Here is a 16,515-nt window from a genome sequence, read left to right as displayed (position 1 = left end):
TGAAGACTACAGCTTTTCTTATTGTTTTTCAGTTTATTTTTAAAGTGGTATTTTTTATATTAGCTGCATACACCCAACACAGGTGATGTTACAAACATCTCATAAAGAATTCCAGGATAAATTTCTGGCAGCTACTGAGCCTCATTTTGAAATGTAGTTAGTTGTGCTGTGAGTTATCTCAGCATTCAGGTGTGGAGACTGAGGGGATAGCCTTTCTTTTGGGGTAAACACTTCAAGGAGTTTAGTGCATTGTTATGCACTGTGCAGTGATTAGAAAAGTGACATGTCTGATTTGTTTGTGACAGACTTTATAGGTGAAATTTTGTTTTGAGACTGTATTACAATGTAATGGTCTGCATGTTCTTGTATGCCATGCTGCCATCCATGGTCATGGTTTGGGAATGTCAGGTGACTGAAGATCCCTATGCTTCTTTCCACTTGGTGTAAGTGGAAAACATGTAGCACTGGTCAAAATAACTGTAGCCTAGAAGGTTTCTATCTTTCTGAGAAGGTGGTATCAATCTTCTCTATCTATTTGCAGTATGCTTAAACCATTTTGAACTGGAACTTACATTCTGAACTAAGGAGGAGGTGTGAATAGGGAGTTCCAGAAGACTGACATCATCCCATTCAGGGTTTTGGCTTGCTGTCTGTCTGCAGCTAAATGGCTTTTTTCTGACTGACAAAAAGATGAGCAAATGGCAGCGCTGAGTCCTTGACCAGGTGTTTTAACCAAGCGGGATAATTCTTTCTAGTGCTAGTGCTCAACTGTAGTACTAGTAGCCTTTTTGCAATTAGCTAGGTGATGATAAGAAACATGCACTTCATGTATCTCTTTGGAGTGTAAGCCCTGCTTTGTACTGTGGCTGAGATGTCACTGTCAGCCAAAGTCCCACCAATGGTATACATACCTCCAGACTCACTGATTGGTCTACAGGGATGGTAACAGATTGGACTTTTGCAAATGGTGTACAGGTTTTTTTACTGTATCTTAGTGCTGGATTCTAACATAACAACTGCCAGCAGTTTCAGTGGTTAAAACAAATTGAATGAGGGAAGGTGAAGAAAGCAATATTCAGTTTCCCATGTAATCCTTTTGCTAAATAAAATTTATTTTTTCTTTGGTGATGCTTCCATTTAATAACAAACACCTGCCAGGTGGTGAGTATTTAGGATACAAGAGTTTTTATACCTAGTTCCTTTTCAGAGCTCTCTGCCTCCCAAGTTGCTGCCAGCCTCAAGATGACAAAGTCTTTTCGTGTTCATGTGCTCATCCACCATAAACCTTCCAAAATTGCTTGCTTCCAAATTTCTGTTCAAATTATAGTCTCGAATGAATTGAAGTAAGAGCTTACATGGCTGCATCCAGCCAGAGTGAGTATTATTGCTGAATTGTAACACCTCCACGTAGGGGTCTGTAATGTAAAGGAAACGTGGCAGAACTGAAATTGTACCACTTCAAATTATAAGCCCCACAAGCATTTCCCATCAAAAGAAGAAATTTCTGAACAATTTTGTGAGTGAAGCATGGATCAGTCCTTTCCCTCCATTCCTTTCCTCCTTCTGCCTAATAGTAGGAGGTTTTCATCGTACCTTTCAGGTCATGGTACAGTGTTCTAATAAGAAATTAGAAATTAGAACTAAAATTGGGGGAATCCGGAGGCAAATGAAAAGACAATCATGGTTTGAGTGGCAGTGTGAGCTGAATGAACAGAAGGAGGGAGGGAGTGGCAGATGCAGGCCTCTGGCATGTCTGATCCTACTCTGAATTTGCCTTTTGCCTTTCACTCTTTATTTCCTTGAAGGCTGCTGTAAGACAAATATCAACTTACGGGAGATCATATTCACTATGAATACAACATGATGGTGGTTCTTGACTAGCCTGAGTCCTGTATTAATATGTCTTTTAAGGCATATATTTGCAAATATAATGGAAATAATTGGATAGTGTCAGGGTCCACCACAAGACTTGCTTAGTACTGGTAACATATTTTTGCTCTGATTCCATTTTCTGAATAACTGATTATGAGTATATATTCAGACTAAGTGCTGTATTTCCAATGAAGAAGTTTTTATAATCCTTGCAGTTAAAAGGGAAGACATGACAATGATTTGTTTTCCTCCGTTCAGCTGAGAAATACAGATTGGGAGCTCTGACTACATCACCAAAAGATATATTTCTGGTTTTTTGCAAACCTGTAGAACTGAACAAAACGTTCACATGTATTTTCAAGTTACTGTCTGTGCTTGATTGTTTCTTTTAAATGGGAAAAAAAAAAGTAGTTTAACAGTAATTTAAGAAGAAAGGGTGAAGGCCACAGTAGGAAAGATACAGCTATGAGGGATTAAATGCCTTTTTTTCTCCTCTTTTCTCTCAGTGGTACATTAGAATCACAAAATGATATTATCGGGGGGTTGTATCAGATAATGCTTATGACTGTTACTACTGTTGAAATATTGAGAACTGATCTTTAATCAGTCACGATACAAGGAGTTCTGAATTAAACTGCTGGTGTCCTTTGTAGACAAAAACCTTTATGTTTTAAATGGGGATACTTTTTCAGGGAATGCTTTCCAGATTAGTAGGTTTCTACATGGAAATCTCTGATGATTGCATTGTCCTTGTTCAAGGAGTAGTGAGCACTTTTACAGAAGGTATTTTGACCTGCTGTGACACATTCAATATACTGGATAATGCACGTCATGGAAGACTTTAATGTTCATGAGTGGGATATTACCTGCACTGGGTGTTGATATGTGTCCTCCGTTTTTCAGTTAAATGAATTGCACGATGTAATGTCCAGAAGGCAAAGAAATCATGATGTTGTCCTAGATATTGAGCTCAGTGATGGAGACCATATATGCTCCTGATAGAAAAGGCCAAAACTTAGACGTACAATATCCAATTAGATTAAATGTAGTCCTGTTTTGTTAAGTATGAGAAATCTTGTAAGATTGCATTATTTATATTAAACCTAAGTGTTAAGATGATGATTTTGAACTTAACTATTTTTTTCCCCTGTATGTTTTCAGGAGATACAGTTAGAACATGCAAAACAAGCTTTTGTACAGAGAGACAGTGCTCAGTCTGGAAGAGTCACAGCTATGGACTTCAGGGACATTATGGTCACTATCCGGCCACACATGCTGACGCCATTCGTAGAAGAGTGTCTAGTAGCTGTGAGTAGTTCTGGTATTCCAGCTGGCAAAGACCTGGAATACAGATGTAGGATTCCTTTTTTATGTACCTTGACCACTCTGTGTGACATGTTGTCCATCTCAAGGATGTATGTTTTAAGTTCAGCAGTTTTTTATCTACACAATATGCAAGTTAACCCTTTTTGCAGAATACATATCCTCAATGTTCCTGGTCTCCTAAGAAAAAAGACAAAGCATGTATATGGACCTTAGTAATGGCCTACAAATTAGCATTTTCCTGGCTGTTTGCAGTCACTCCATCATAGTAGATTGTGTCAGTATGTCAGAGCGCCATTGCATCCCACTTAGGATATCCTTCTCAAAGAACTTGGTTTGTAGTGTAAATTCTAAGCTCCTGAGTGTAATTTCCAAGTACCTGGGACAATTTATGAACCAGAACATTACCCAAGGGCATTCACTATATATTGGCTAGTAGTTGTTACACTTGACTGTACATTTTGTATCAGTTTGAAGTGCACAAACTGAATTAAATATTGCAATTCTGCAATTTTACTGAAGAAATTAAAAAAGGTACATTTGGTTTTGACCACAATTTCTAATCTGAGGAACTTGTAGTAGCACTTTCCGAGTAATGCAAAGCCTGGCTATATCCAGGTTTAAAGAAATCTGTTTTTCTTTGACTTGCAAGGAAGAATTCCAGGGAAATGTGTGAAGTGATGAGAATTGGAAAGTCTGATCAGAATTTTGGAAGATGCTAACAGCAAAAAACATAGCCAGAAGACTTAGACACTGACAGTGAGATCTGATACTTCCATGGTTCCCTTACAATCTTGTTACCAGCTTTCTCCGGTCATATACTCTCTCATAAAACATCAGATAAGATTTTGATTTTTCCCTCAAGGTCAATTAAATTTTGGCAAGTTTATGCATTTTTTTTCTGAAATTTGCTTGATCGCTGATTTTGTAATTTAAATAGAGAATTGATCCAGTAATTTTTCTATGTGCAGACCCAACACCACTTTAAAACAAAGGTTTAGGTTCAGTTCTCACCTGAGAATGAATAACTGTTTGAACCTTATTGTTCCTATTATGTTTGACTGCCTGATATAAACCTGAGAGCTTATTGCTAGTTTTCCATGACTTGAAATGCCTGTGAATTTAAATGTTTCAGTTGACCTGAAATATGTTTTGATTTTGTTGAAATTTTCTATATAGTAATATGCTTTATATGTAGAAGTAGATTTCCTCATTACTAGAAATAAACCAACTTACGAAACATTTCCAACTGAAACAGTACTGAAACTTGAACTTTGTAAATTACTTCTAGTTATGTTGTTATAATCCTGCATATGTATTTGTTTAGATTTTTAGGATGGGGGAGTTTTATATTCTGGTCATGATTAGCTTCAGTAACATAATAATCTTTCATAGTTTTCTTTATTTTGCACATTTTTTTAAAAAGCAAGCCCATGCTACTGTTATTCTTTTAAAATAACATTTGAAAAATCTTTATTTTGATATTTTTCCTAGTCTTGTAACAGTCTCCTTTCTCTTTTCTTCTTTTACTGTCTCTACTCCAGGCTGCTGGAGGTACCACTTCCCATCAGGTCAGCTTTTCCTATTTTAATGGATTTAATTCTCTCCTTAACAACATGGAGCTCATTAGAAAGATCTACAGTACTCTGGCTGGAAATAGAAAAGATGTGGAAGTCACTAAGGGTTGGTAGAAATGTTTGCAGTCTGGAAGTTTTCTTGGGCATTTGGTTGGGGCGGATGGAGGGAAAGACCTCATCTGTATGCTTTTAAATCAATGGGAGGGGGAAAAAATCCTGCCTCGTTAGCATTCCTTGGTTTGCCACTCAGTTTTGTACACTCCTGTTGGAGTCCACCCTCCAGGTTTTTCATTTTGTTTCAATCAGAATAAGGTCCTAGTAAACTGGTGGTGGGGGCAGGGTGAGGAAAGTATGTAAAGATATTTAAAAGTTTCAAAAACTTCCTAGGACTCCTGCCAAATTGGCAGCCTATTAAAGTGACCTTCAAGGGTAGTTGAAGAATTCCATAAACTTGTATTGGCGGCACAGTAAGCTGATCTACAAGCTTGGAACAAGATGTTATCTGCTATATCTAACCACTTTTATAGAGAATTCCCTGTGCAATGCCAGAGTTTCATTAATGTGGCCTACTGGGACTATGCATGAAAAGTTCCACATCCCTTGACTCCTGTTTCGGGAGGTTTTTTGTTTGCTTTTTATTTTATTTTTTCCTTCTGACCTGCAACTGATTGATACCGTATGTCAGATATCCTAAACTGTGCTGGTAGCACTAAGACCAGAGAGTTGTAGTTACTTGCATGAAGGACAGACTATTGAAATCACACGTTTATGTAGTGGCAAAACCACTTTTGTGTTGAGTCAATTTTATTCCCCTTTTACCCCCCTCCAGCCAGCCTCTTGTACTTTATACTAAAATACAGAGCAACCTTGGGGTGCTCTGGATTATTTCTTCTGGTTTGATTGCATTTTCTTTTCTGTATTTTTATTCTGTTGCAGAAGAGTTTGTTCTGGCAGCTCAGAAATTTGGTCAGGTTACACCCATGGAAGTTGACATCTTGTTTCAGTTAGCAGATCTTTATGAGCCTCGGGGGTAAGTGAAGAATTATCTATCTTCCTCTCTTTCCTTTCCTCCTCTCTAGTTCTTGGAAAGAGTAGAAGGTGATGTTGGGGAACAGGAGAGTGTAGTGTAGTGGCCACGTGCGAGTAGCTTCTTGAGATCTGAAAACCCGTCTCTAAGCAAACACTAAGCTGAACTAATTTCTTCAGGCGCATGACGTTAGCTGATATTGAAAGAATTGCTCCTCTGGAGGAAGGGACATTACCCTACAATCTGGCAGAGGCTCAGAGGCAGGTAAGAACAGAATCTAGTATAATGCTATTCTATTATTTGTTTCCAGTGCCAGGTAAATAGATAACCAACTTTCTTCTGTGTTGTCATCTAAGTTGCTTTTTTCTTGTTTTGTAATATCTGTGAGGAATACCATCTTATTAGAATTTATTTTTAGCCTGTGTCATATTCTTTCTATCTCTTCTTTGTGCCCCTTTCTCTTGGGCTGTATTTTGACAGGTCAAATGTAATTTATTTTGGAAAGATAAAATGTATAGGAGTGTCATCCCACCATTCAGTAAACATTAGGTGTATACTTAATTAAGGTGTTTATGTTTTGTGATTCTGTTGCTCTCTGTTCTTTTTAATGAGGAAAAGAGACTTCCTGCTTCATATATGATTGGTAAAATTCAGTATGTAGCCTATTAAATGGCAGCCCTTGTTCTGAACATACATCCATGTTCCTGGCTTCAGAGTGTTCTCTGCTTTGCTTTATGCTCTGCTGAATATCAAAATAGGAGACATTATGTATAGACTAACATCACAGTTTCAGTAAAAACATTATTATTGTCTTAATTTCCAAAACCTATAGGGTATTTACTTTCAGTGATATAACCACAAATGAACTTTTTTTGTGTTTGAGGCAAAAGAAATAGGAGTGTTCTTTAAATGTCAAAACCTATTGATCTTTTAGTTTTCATATTATTTTATTATATTTTAGATTTTCCTTGACAAGTTTCTATACACATAGATTAAAACTAACCCTTCTGTTTCTCTCTGTCTCTATTTTAAGGCAGTCTTAACTTTGTGTCTTGTGAGACCAAGGGTTTTTTTGTTGGTTTTCTTTTTTCCTGCTCTCGGTCTGTGCAGAGGCGCCAGTTTGACCACAATGAGTTGATGTAGGCTACATTTTTAGGACTGGCAGGCCATAAGCCAGGCCTCTGTGTGTGTGTGTGTACACATGCATCTCTTTTGCTTCTCTTTTTTCTTCTCCTCCCTCCCCTACATGTGAACACCCCCACCACCACTCCAAGACAGTATCTGGGGTGGTGGTTTGTTTGTGCAGTGACTAAATGTTGATGATGCTGGGATGAATTCAGATGAGTTGGCTACCAAAGCTCACCATCTATTCCTAGAAGACTCCTAAAGGAGTTAAAAGCATTTGCATTGGGCTGAATGTCAAGGAATATAAGTTACAATAGGTGGCGGTAAAATGTAGCCAAAAATGTGGTGATGAAAGTAACAGCTTCCCCAGTTTTTGCTTTGGGACCACTGTCTTTGCTAGTAGGATTTACGTCGTTCTAAGAGGCTAGGACATATGAACCTGCTTAAATCTTACAATTTCTTCTGCATATATGTCCTACCTTTTCATTTTTCCCATTCAGTTCTTTCTTAATGTCAGCTGTTTGATGCGGAGACTGAAAAGATTTTCAGCTACATTGATACCTTCAATTTCTTTTCTGGCCGATTCCACCTACATTGGAATATTAACTAAAACCTTTTCAGGAAAATATATGCATATATTTATTTTGTCCTTTTACTTGTAGTATTCTAAAAAGAACGTATTACGAAAAGTGATAGTAAGTATGGAAGGTTTAAAACCCCTGCAGAACTTCTTTTTCTTTATTATTTTCTTTCATCAGATAGTAATTTTAAATCTGGAGCACTTCTGAAATTTATTTTTCATCGGGTTGAATCTAGCACTCATAGACTGTGAACGAAATGAAATTGTGCGGGTGTTTTATGAAACTTTATTTTCCTTTAGCTAATATGTATGAACAGAGCTTGCATACTTGTTTTGATAGCCTGAGAAGTAATAGATACACCCGGTTTTGGCGACAGTAGAAAGAAATTCCAAACTGGAGTTGCTTTTAGCTGCAGAAAATTAATGACTTAAGATGCAATATGTATGCCCTCATTTAGACCACATTTAGACCATTGATTTTAGAGTTGTATAATTTTGTTGTAGTATCAGTCTATTTTCTTTGCTATTCCAGTCTGAAGAGGCTGTGTTATATGGAACTTACAAATCAGTGAAAAAGAAATAATAATTGCAAACAAAATCTGCAGTGTATTGTGGGATTTTTTCCAGATATCTCTGTTCTTAGATCTATCTGCTCATGAGATGTTCTCTTGTGAAATATGATGTTCTGATTATTTTTCTTCTCTTTCCTTTTGCTTTAAATTCTGCCCTGACAGAAAGCTTCAGGTGCTGCGTCTCGACCTATTCTCATCCAGATTGCAGAATCAGCGTACAGGTTTGCCCTTGGTTCAGTTGCTGGAGGTTAGTCATGGCTGAGCAAAAGAAGACTCATCTTCACTGTTTGGGTTTTTTCTTCTTTGCTTTTGCCCTTCTTCCCCTTCTGCCTCTCATTTAAGAGTAGAAGGCTTCTCAGACTTGCCCTTGGAGCTCTGTCTAAGGGATGGGATGACTGTAAGATTGAAGATCATATAAGATCATTTGGTCTGCAAGTGTTTTGGAATTTATGAGCCATTGGAGTTTCCAGGTGGTGTTGTTATCTGATTTATCACCAAACAAGTTTCAGGAGAACGCAATTAACAGTGAGGTAGGGCCAGGAAGTGCTTTTGGTTAAAACTGTGGGACGTAGTTTAATGTATCCAGAATATATCATGGAGAAAAAAGATACAACTGATATGTTAAATGCAAATGTGAAAGATGACAGTTACAGTCAAACACTGCAAATGCATAATCATGTTTTCTTATACCTTGATTTTTATTTGTAGCTGTTGGAGCCACTGCAGTCTACCCAATTGATTTGGTAAAAACTCGAATGCAAAACCAGCGTTCTACAGGCTCTTTTGTGGGCGAACTTATGTACAAAAACAGCTTTGATTGCTTCAAGAAAGTGCTGCGTTATGAAGGTTTCTTTGGGCTTTATAGAGGTAAGTTTAAAAGGTAATGATAAGATATTAATAAGAGTTTCATGCCACTTTGGATTTTTAAGCATTTTTTGTTCAGACTGCAGTTTTGCCTGGTTTGTGCTTTTGCTTCTTCTTTGTTAGAGGAGAAAGGTTTGCAAACTTATTGATAATTAAAACTTCATTGTAATGAGAACATTTCTGTAGGACCTCTCTGTCCTGTCCCTCCTCATCTGCAGTAGGGCAACAATAGCAATTTCCTACAGCAAAAATACACTGTTAGTCAAGTTTTCATTTCCTTAGCAGTCCTTAGTACCAATAGTGTTTTGTCCTGTTTGGTAAGAAGTTAGATCATCTGTGAGTATTTGTTGTTTGGTTTGGGGGTTTTTTTGTTTTGTTTCACAGTTCTTTCTTATCTGTCTTCTTTCTATTTAAAAGCAAAGAAAATAATCTTGTTATTAACCAGATCTCTCTTTGTGATATGTTTTAGACAAAAAAGTTCTGTCTGAACCAGTTGCATTTGCATGACTAATCATTGGAAATAGTCATCTTTATCAAGTTCTATATGTACCTCTTCTTAGCTTGTCACTGTGGAGTCAGCCAGAGCAATTTGCTGGGTTTCAACCCGCTTAGCTATATGTATATCTAACCAATACACCCAAGTTAGGAAGTTAGCTGTTTTGAGCTGCCTTTGTAGTCAAAGCAGAAGGCCCCCAACACTGAGGACTCTGTTCGGGATGTAAATCATCCTCACTTTGGATATCTTAGATCTAAGTACCTGTAGTTAGATGGTGGCTTTTCTTAATGTATTTTGTCCTTGTCCCTGTTGTGGTATCAACTCTGTCAGTTCAGGTAACTCAGAAGGAATCACAAAGAATCAGGAACTACTGCATGAGACTGCAGTTCTTCTCTGTCACAGAGTTAAAGTAAATTATATTTCTGGTGTCCCAGTTATTGAGATCTTTTATTCCTCTCTGCCGTATCCATTGAGGATAATTTCAAACTTGAAATCTTTATTTCATTTTTAGTCAGAAAATTCATTTTTGCTTAGAAACTTTTTGTCACTTTTGAAAATAAGAATATTGTAATGAAAGAAATTAATTGCTAAAAGCAGTTGAGTCAGGAATGAAGAACAAAGGATTTTGATAAAATAGTGTAATGATCGGGCAAAACTATGCACAATTTAAAAAAAAGAACAGTTTATAAGACAATGTGGGAAACAACATTAAAACTAGGTGGTGTGGTGTATGTGCACTCTATCACATATGACCTGAGTTACTGGAGGTTGGCTAAGTGGTTCTGTGCAAAATACAGACTCTCTAATTATTTCAGCACAATTGGAGATGGGAAAGGTCTGTTATTATTGACTGAGTTTGAGGCAATTTTTGGAGTAGACATAATAATTTAATAAAGGCTACTGACATGGTCTCTAAATTGTAAGGCTTTATAACAATTAGAATCTTTGAAAGTGCTAATTTTTCGTTAAAGAGCCAAATGTATTCCCTGCAAATGTATATCTGCTTCTTCCGGGATCTTGAAAGAATAAATATGCAGAATTCCACTATTACCTGCTTCTGTCTTATTGAAACTCTGAAGCACAGTGGTTTTTTCACCTGGAAAAAACCCAAAAACTCAGAAAAAAACCAAAAACTCCATTTGCTTGCCTTGTCTTTGGAGTGATTTTTTTCATTGCCAAATTTAGGGAGCTTTAGGAACCTTCACCAGTATAGCTTGTCCTTCCATTCCCCATCCCCTTTACTACTTTTCAATCTTCCAAGTAATACTGAATAGTGAAATCTCTGGCAGTTTAGTGGATCTGAAATTCTAAACCTAGGCCAGTAATCTAATTTCTGGATTATATAGTAGAATACCATCATTTCAGAGGCAAATTGAGACCTATATTTCTACAGATTCTCTATTTAAAGGGCACCCTGACTTAGCTTCTCTTTTAAGGAGTCAAATAAAGAAAACTCCTTAAAAATCTGGAGCTTCCTCCATGGAGTTCTTTAAATTTGCATTGTTACTTACTTTCTAAGGAGATGATGCTCGAGAAAGTTGAGCAACTGAGTGCAGAAGGAAGTTTCCAGTTCAGCTTAAGAAGACAAAAAATTTGAAAGAAGCATTTTATAGATTAGGATAATTACCCAATGTAATGCAGTATATATACAGCAAGAATCATCTCATTCTGGTCTTGAATACTACACTAGATAAGACAAACTACAGAGTACATTACTTTTTGCTACTCATGACTAGCTGCAATTCTTTCTTGCACTGTGATGTGTTCAGACTTAAGTCAATGTGGGTGGTTTTGTCCCCACTGAAGGAGGGAGTAGTCACTGTTAGAGTTCTCCTGCTTAGCTGAATAGTGATGCAAAACCTTTTAAAAAACAGTAGTAGAAACATTTGGAGGAGTGGTCCCTTTGTCATGACGCACTTCAAGCAAGCAGTAATTATAAGCCCCACTCTGAACTCAGGCATTTCAGATGATATTTTTAACACCAGGCATATATTTCCACCCAGTGAAATGAATTGACTTTTTTTTTTTGTATCATTATTTTTTTCCAAACTTGGAAACCATGTTCTAAACCACCATCTCAGGTAAGGATAAATTACACCATCTTGTGGATATAAAGAGAGCACTAAATTTTGTTTGTTGTCAGTTTGGTACTAAGGGTAATCAATGTTTCCACTGAGAAGATACTTTGATTAAAAAAAACCCACAAACCCAAACATTATATAAATCTCTGCAGTTTTCATAATATGCATTATTTGAAAGCTGTGTTTTTAGATAATTTTTTTTAAGACTGTATACTTGAGAAAATTTTTTTATCTGTCTATTTCTCAGCATGGCTAAAAAGAATACTTATCTCATATGCCTGTAATTTACTGCTGTGTCTACATTTATACCTGAAATGCGTATTTAGAAACTTAAAGGTATATATGTACATATATGCAAATATAAGAAAACTTTGAAATCTGTGATTTGTCAAGATCTGTTCCAACTGATGAGGTCACCTACGTTTCTTAATATTATTTAAATCAGAAGTCCACCTGATGAGTCACAGACTGCTTCACAGTCTTAAGCAGTGCATCTAGTAGAGATTATTTCACCTGTGCTTGATAGAAAATTTATGGGAAATTTAAGTACCAGAGATAATTTAAGTACCATCTTAGGAAAACATTTGGTAGCCATGCTGTTAATGCTACTTTGCCTAAAGGGTGGAAAAGACAGGAAATGCTGTTGAAGACACTGTCATCTGTGATCGTTAACTGTTTAGGAGCTTGTTAGTTTTATTTCTTTTGATGGTACTTCTGGCACTGCAGTGACTCCAAATGCCATCTAATCTTAGATTTTAATCATTTGTTCATCATCCAGCTTCATTATTACTGATGGACTCCCATGCTAATGATACATCAAGACTGTGGCTGAAGCTTTCCTCCCAAATTAGGCAATGAAGTACCATCTCTGTAGAATGGAAATACAAGCCATCTTGTACCCCAAGTTCTGTCAAAGCACTAAGTTTTCAAGGAGTACCCCCTTTCCAGTCTGAGGGAGGTTTACTTGAATGGCAACTGGTGATTTCAATTGCTGGTGTGAATCCTGCAATGGAAAAATTTGGCAGTATTCCATTACTGCCTTCCTATAAGATGCCCAAATGGTTTCAAATATTTTACCTAGATGGAGCAACAACTCCTTCAGTCAGTGGGTTTTTCTAATATGAAGGGAGAATTACATCTGTTACACAGTGTGAAACTGAAGTTTCCCTGTTAGACATCTGAAAAAATACTTTGTCCAAATAAGATTTTTTTTTAACTCAGTGCTATCACAACTGGGCTGGATGAGCTATTGTATATTCACAATGTATTTAGACTGCTTTCAGAAAATGACTTGTACAGTGTCACAAACTGAATGCAGCTCTTGGTGCTCTCCCTTGCATATACCTTCACCTTCCCATAGCATCCTACAACGACAGTGTCAAATATGAAGAGGTACATCATAATTGCTACTAAAAAACCTTGGATATGAAAAATTTCATTGAATAATATTTGCTCTGTATTATACTAGCAGGCTGCCTATGTGCAAAATGTTATTCTATGATGTTATAAAAGGCATATATTTTTTAAGACACTGTCAGACATTTCTAAGCCTGTTCTCCATCAGTGTATGCATCATATTACTGATCTACTAATGCTTAGTAACACTGAAAAATTCCCAGCATGTTAGGATAACCCCAATGGAAATGTGACATTTTCATATGGGTCCTTTGATGTGCTTGCTTTCTTTCAAAACTTAGCATCTTTATCATGTTTAGAAATCTTTGAACAGTGTTTCAGGGCTCTCATCAAAACAATAAAGAAAAGAGAATTTAATTTTGATGGTCATAGCACATAGAATGCACAGGTACCACTTAAAGATGGCTTTATTGCATAGGTATGAGATCAAACAAAGGGTCCCTCTACCTTCCTAAGATGCTGGACACAGTAGGTCTTGCTGATGTCTGGCAAGGCTATAAAATACAGTTTCTATATGCTACCTTTTTTAAATACTGTAATCTATCCTGCAGTAGACATACACAGCATTATCTGAAATTAAACTTAGAAAGGACTTTTATATTATAAAATCATGTGTGAAGTAGAGAGAGAAAAAGAGAAAAATGGTCTGAGTTTTTGGTTGTCCAGTTGGGTTTTTCTGCTGTTGGATTTTTTTTTTTAACAGCTACCTACTCTATTTAATCTTTCTCCTCTACCTTCAAGTTTTATGGAAGGTTTTGAGTTGTAACCATCCAATTCAGATTTGAGTGCAAAAGGAATGAACCAGGTGGGAAAAAATAACTTGTGCCAAGATAAACCCGTTTTTCCTGCAACTTTACAAGTGTCTTTACAAATGCAAAGTCTTGGGAGCTGAAAAATGAAAAATGGTTAAAAGGCCATCTTCAGATCAGTTCAGTGATTTGTCCTGCTTATGTTGCTTCTAAAACTAGAGCTTTATGCAGATCACTAAATGGACTATTTTTATAATTTCATACCTTGACATTTTAGAATGTCTTTTTCTGTGATTTATTTGATAAAATATGGCTTCAAAGTCATGTTATATATAGCTCAGGTGTAATAATATATGTGATTTTAAAATTAATTATCTCTGTGTTCTTTTGCTTACAGACCTGCTCTAATTCTACTGGATTAGGTTTAGGATTAGGTAGTGTCCTTTTAAAGTATATGGAACATTTTTTTAGTCTCTGAAGATATAAATTCATTAGCTGTAATGCTTATATAGAGCCACACATGTCTTATAACAAGATGTAAATATTATAACAATTACAAAGATAATTTTGCAATGAAACAATCCTTTTTGTTGTATATTCTTGTGTTTTCTTCATAGTGCTGCATATAATGTAATATTTAATTACACAATTCTGTGTGTCTTAATGTTTTTTCATTGAGGTCTGAATTCAAGTCACCTGTGCAAGTAAAACTTTAGAAATTCAAATTTTGAAATTTAACCTGCTCTGCAGAATTTCTTTTTGTTTTGATCAACTCTATATGAACTTAGTGTTACTGTATCCTTTTATTTTAATATTCAGTCATAGTTGTCTTGGATAAATGTTGCATGTATATGTACTGTATAAGGACATTAGTATATAAATATGTTTGGGCCTTCTGATACCACAAGTCAGATGGTGCTTTTCTTCAATGTCATTTCCTTATTAAGAGCATCAGTAGGGACTAGTAAAGCTGATGGTAGCAGGATGGAAGAATATGCTAAACTAGTGCGAGTGTATTTTTGTCTGTGTTATTCTGACGTTTGGCTCTGCAGGAAAATGCTTTTCAGCAAGTTAACTTTTAGAGGTGGAACCTTAATTGTCTATTTTCCCAAAAATAAAACCATGTATAGGTGACAATGTCAGGCTTTATAGAAAATAGGCAAAGGTGCTGCCTGAGCTACTAAAACAGACGGGTCTGTACTGGGAGCTCTAGCTGCTGTGATTTTCTCACATTTCTGGACGGTGTCCTAATTTCATTATGCTGATGAATGCTTGCAACACCATCCTAGCCCTAGGCTTTGTTAGCAAGCTTTGCCTATTTTTAGTCTGTGTCATTCAAATGTTTACAAAATATTGACTGTTCACTTCAAGCAAGTGAAGCTGACAGTCAGAAATTCACATTTCCAATTCTGTAGTGCATCACTTTTTAACAAAATAAAATAGGAAATTCCATGCCTGGAAAGAAAGCAACATAACTTCCTTTGTTTTAAGAACTGGTGATTTAGCAGGGCAAAGAGCTCAAGAATGCAGTCATACATGTTTGAATGTTTTGCATTATTTTGATTCCTATCCCCTTGGGTTCTGCCATCTAATGCCATTGTTTTTGCCAGAAAAAGGTACTGCACTTATGGCATTTAAAGTGGGTGCATTGCATATCTCACAAAATTCATTAGAAAGTCTTGATTTTTGTGTGAAGATGCAGAAAATAAATGTTAGTTTAGGACTGTACAGAAACATAGTTGTCAAATCTGAACTAGTGTTTAAGCATAAAATGAGCTAGTATGGATATAAAAAAATAAAGAAACCAGTATGTATAGGCAGTGGTAGCACTTTAAGTGGTAGCACCAAGTTTGTTCTCGAAATTGAATGTTTAAGTACTCTCATTTAATATAATAACACAAAATTGCTGTAAAAATCGCCCGTTTCTGGGTGCTGATCTCTACATATATTTGTTGATTTGTTTATTTAAAACCAAGTTACTCGATGGCTTGAATTCTCTATTTCCATGTTACAGGTCTGTTACCGCAGCTATTAGGAGTAGCACCAGAGAAGGCCATAAAACTAACTGTAAGTTTGAAAATGGATGGTTTTCACATTTCTCCACAGTGTAAAGGGCATCAAATTACAATTAGCCTGTTAAGGATTTTTATCCTTAATGTGTCAGCAACATGGTAGAGTGTATTCCTTCATTTTTACTTGATACAAACTTAATTACAAAAAGCACAAAGCAGCTGTTAATATCTCACCTGTGAACAGTATCAGTGACATACAAGTCACATGCAGAGGTATATATGTATATTTTAAGAATCTTACTGAAAACTTATTTTTGGACTCACTCCAAAGTATAACAAGCTTATTCAACTTGTTCAGCTCATCTCCTTGTTTGTAAGTCATGCAGGCCTTTAGTTTCACTTCTTAGTAACTACTATTGGACTAATAATTATGAATAATTATTTATTGGACTTGGAGGGCTTTTGTTTTTGTATCTCCACGTGGTTCCTGTATGTATGACTCTAGCACAACAGGAGGTTATATGAGCATGTAATCAATTGTTGGTAAGAAAGGAACTTGTTTGCATGATGTTTTTTCTAAATGTTTTACTTCTGTAATATTGTTATTTCTTGAGTGATTTTAAGGCACTGAAGAATTTCTTATTATAACCCAATAATAATGTATTGTTTATTCACTGATAAGCTAGTATTCACCAAAGCTAGTAGTATGAATTTAAAAAAAGGTACTTAATGCTATTAATTGAATTGCCATTTTATTAAAACTTAGTATTGAACATTCTGATATTAATTTGATATTATATTTAAATGTAGCGAGCATGTCT

General features: G+C 36.1%; 1 protein-coding gene across 3 annotated transcripts in view; it reads left to right on the top strand.

Annotated features, from left to right (window-relative positions):
• SLC25A13 (solute carrier family 25 member 13) overlaps positions 1-16,515 on the top strand; it is a 102,237-nt gene that overhangs the window by 56,839 nt on the left and 28,883 nt on the right. For all 3 annotated transcript variants that reach the window (XM_027639375.1, XM_027639374.1, XM_027639373.1), the window contains 7 exons: positions 3,034-3,180; positions 4,740-4,878; positions 5,709-5,802; positions 5,979-6,063; positions 8,239-8,323; positions 8,785-8,943; positions 15,697-15,749. In XM_027639375.1, coding sequence (XP_027495176.1) covers positions 3,034-3,180; positions 4,740-4,878; positions 5,709-5,802; positions 5,979-6,063; positions 8,239-8,323; positions 8,785-8,943; positions 15,697-15,749 — 762 coding nt within the window. The remainder of the gene's footprint in view (positions 1-3,033; positions 3,181-4,739; positions 4,879-5,708; positions 5,803-5,978; positions 6,064-8,238; positions 8,324-8,784; positions 8,944-15,696; positions 15,750-16,515) is intronic.

This window comes from Corapipo altera, unplaced genomic scaffold (genome assembly GCF_003945725.1).
Source record: "Corapipo altera isolate COAL_440 unplaced genomic scaffold, ASM394572v1 44, whole genome shotgun sequence".
NCBI lineage: Eukaryota > Metazoa > Chordata > Aves > Passeriformes > Pipridae > Corapipo > Corapipo altera.
The sequence above is the reverse complement of the archived record's forward strand: the minus strand, read 5'-3'. Positions and strand labels throughout refer to the sequence as shown.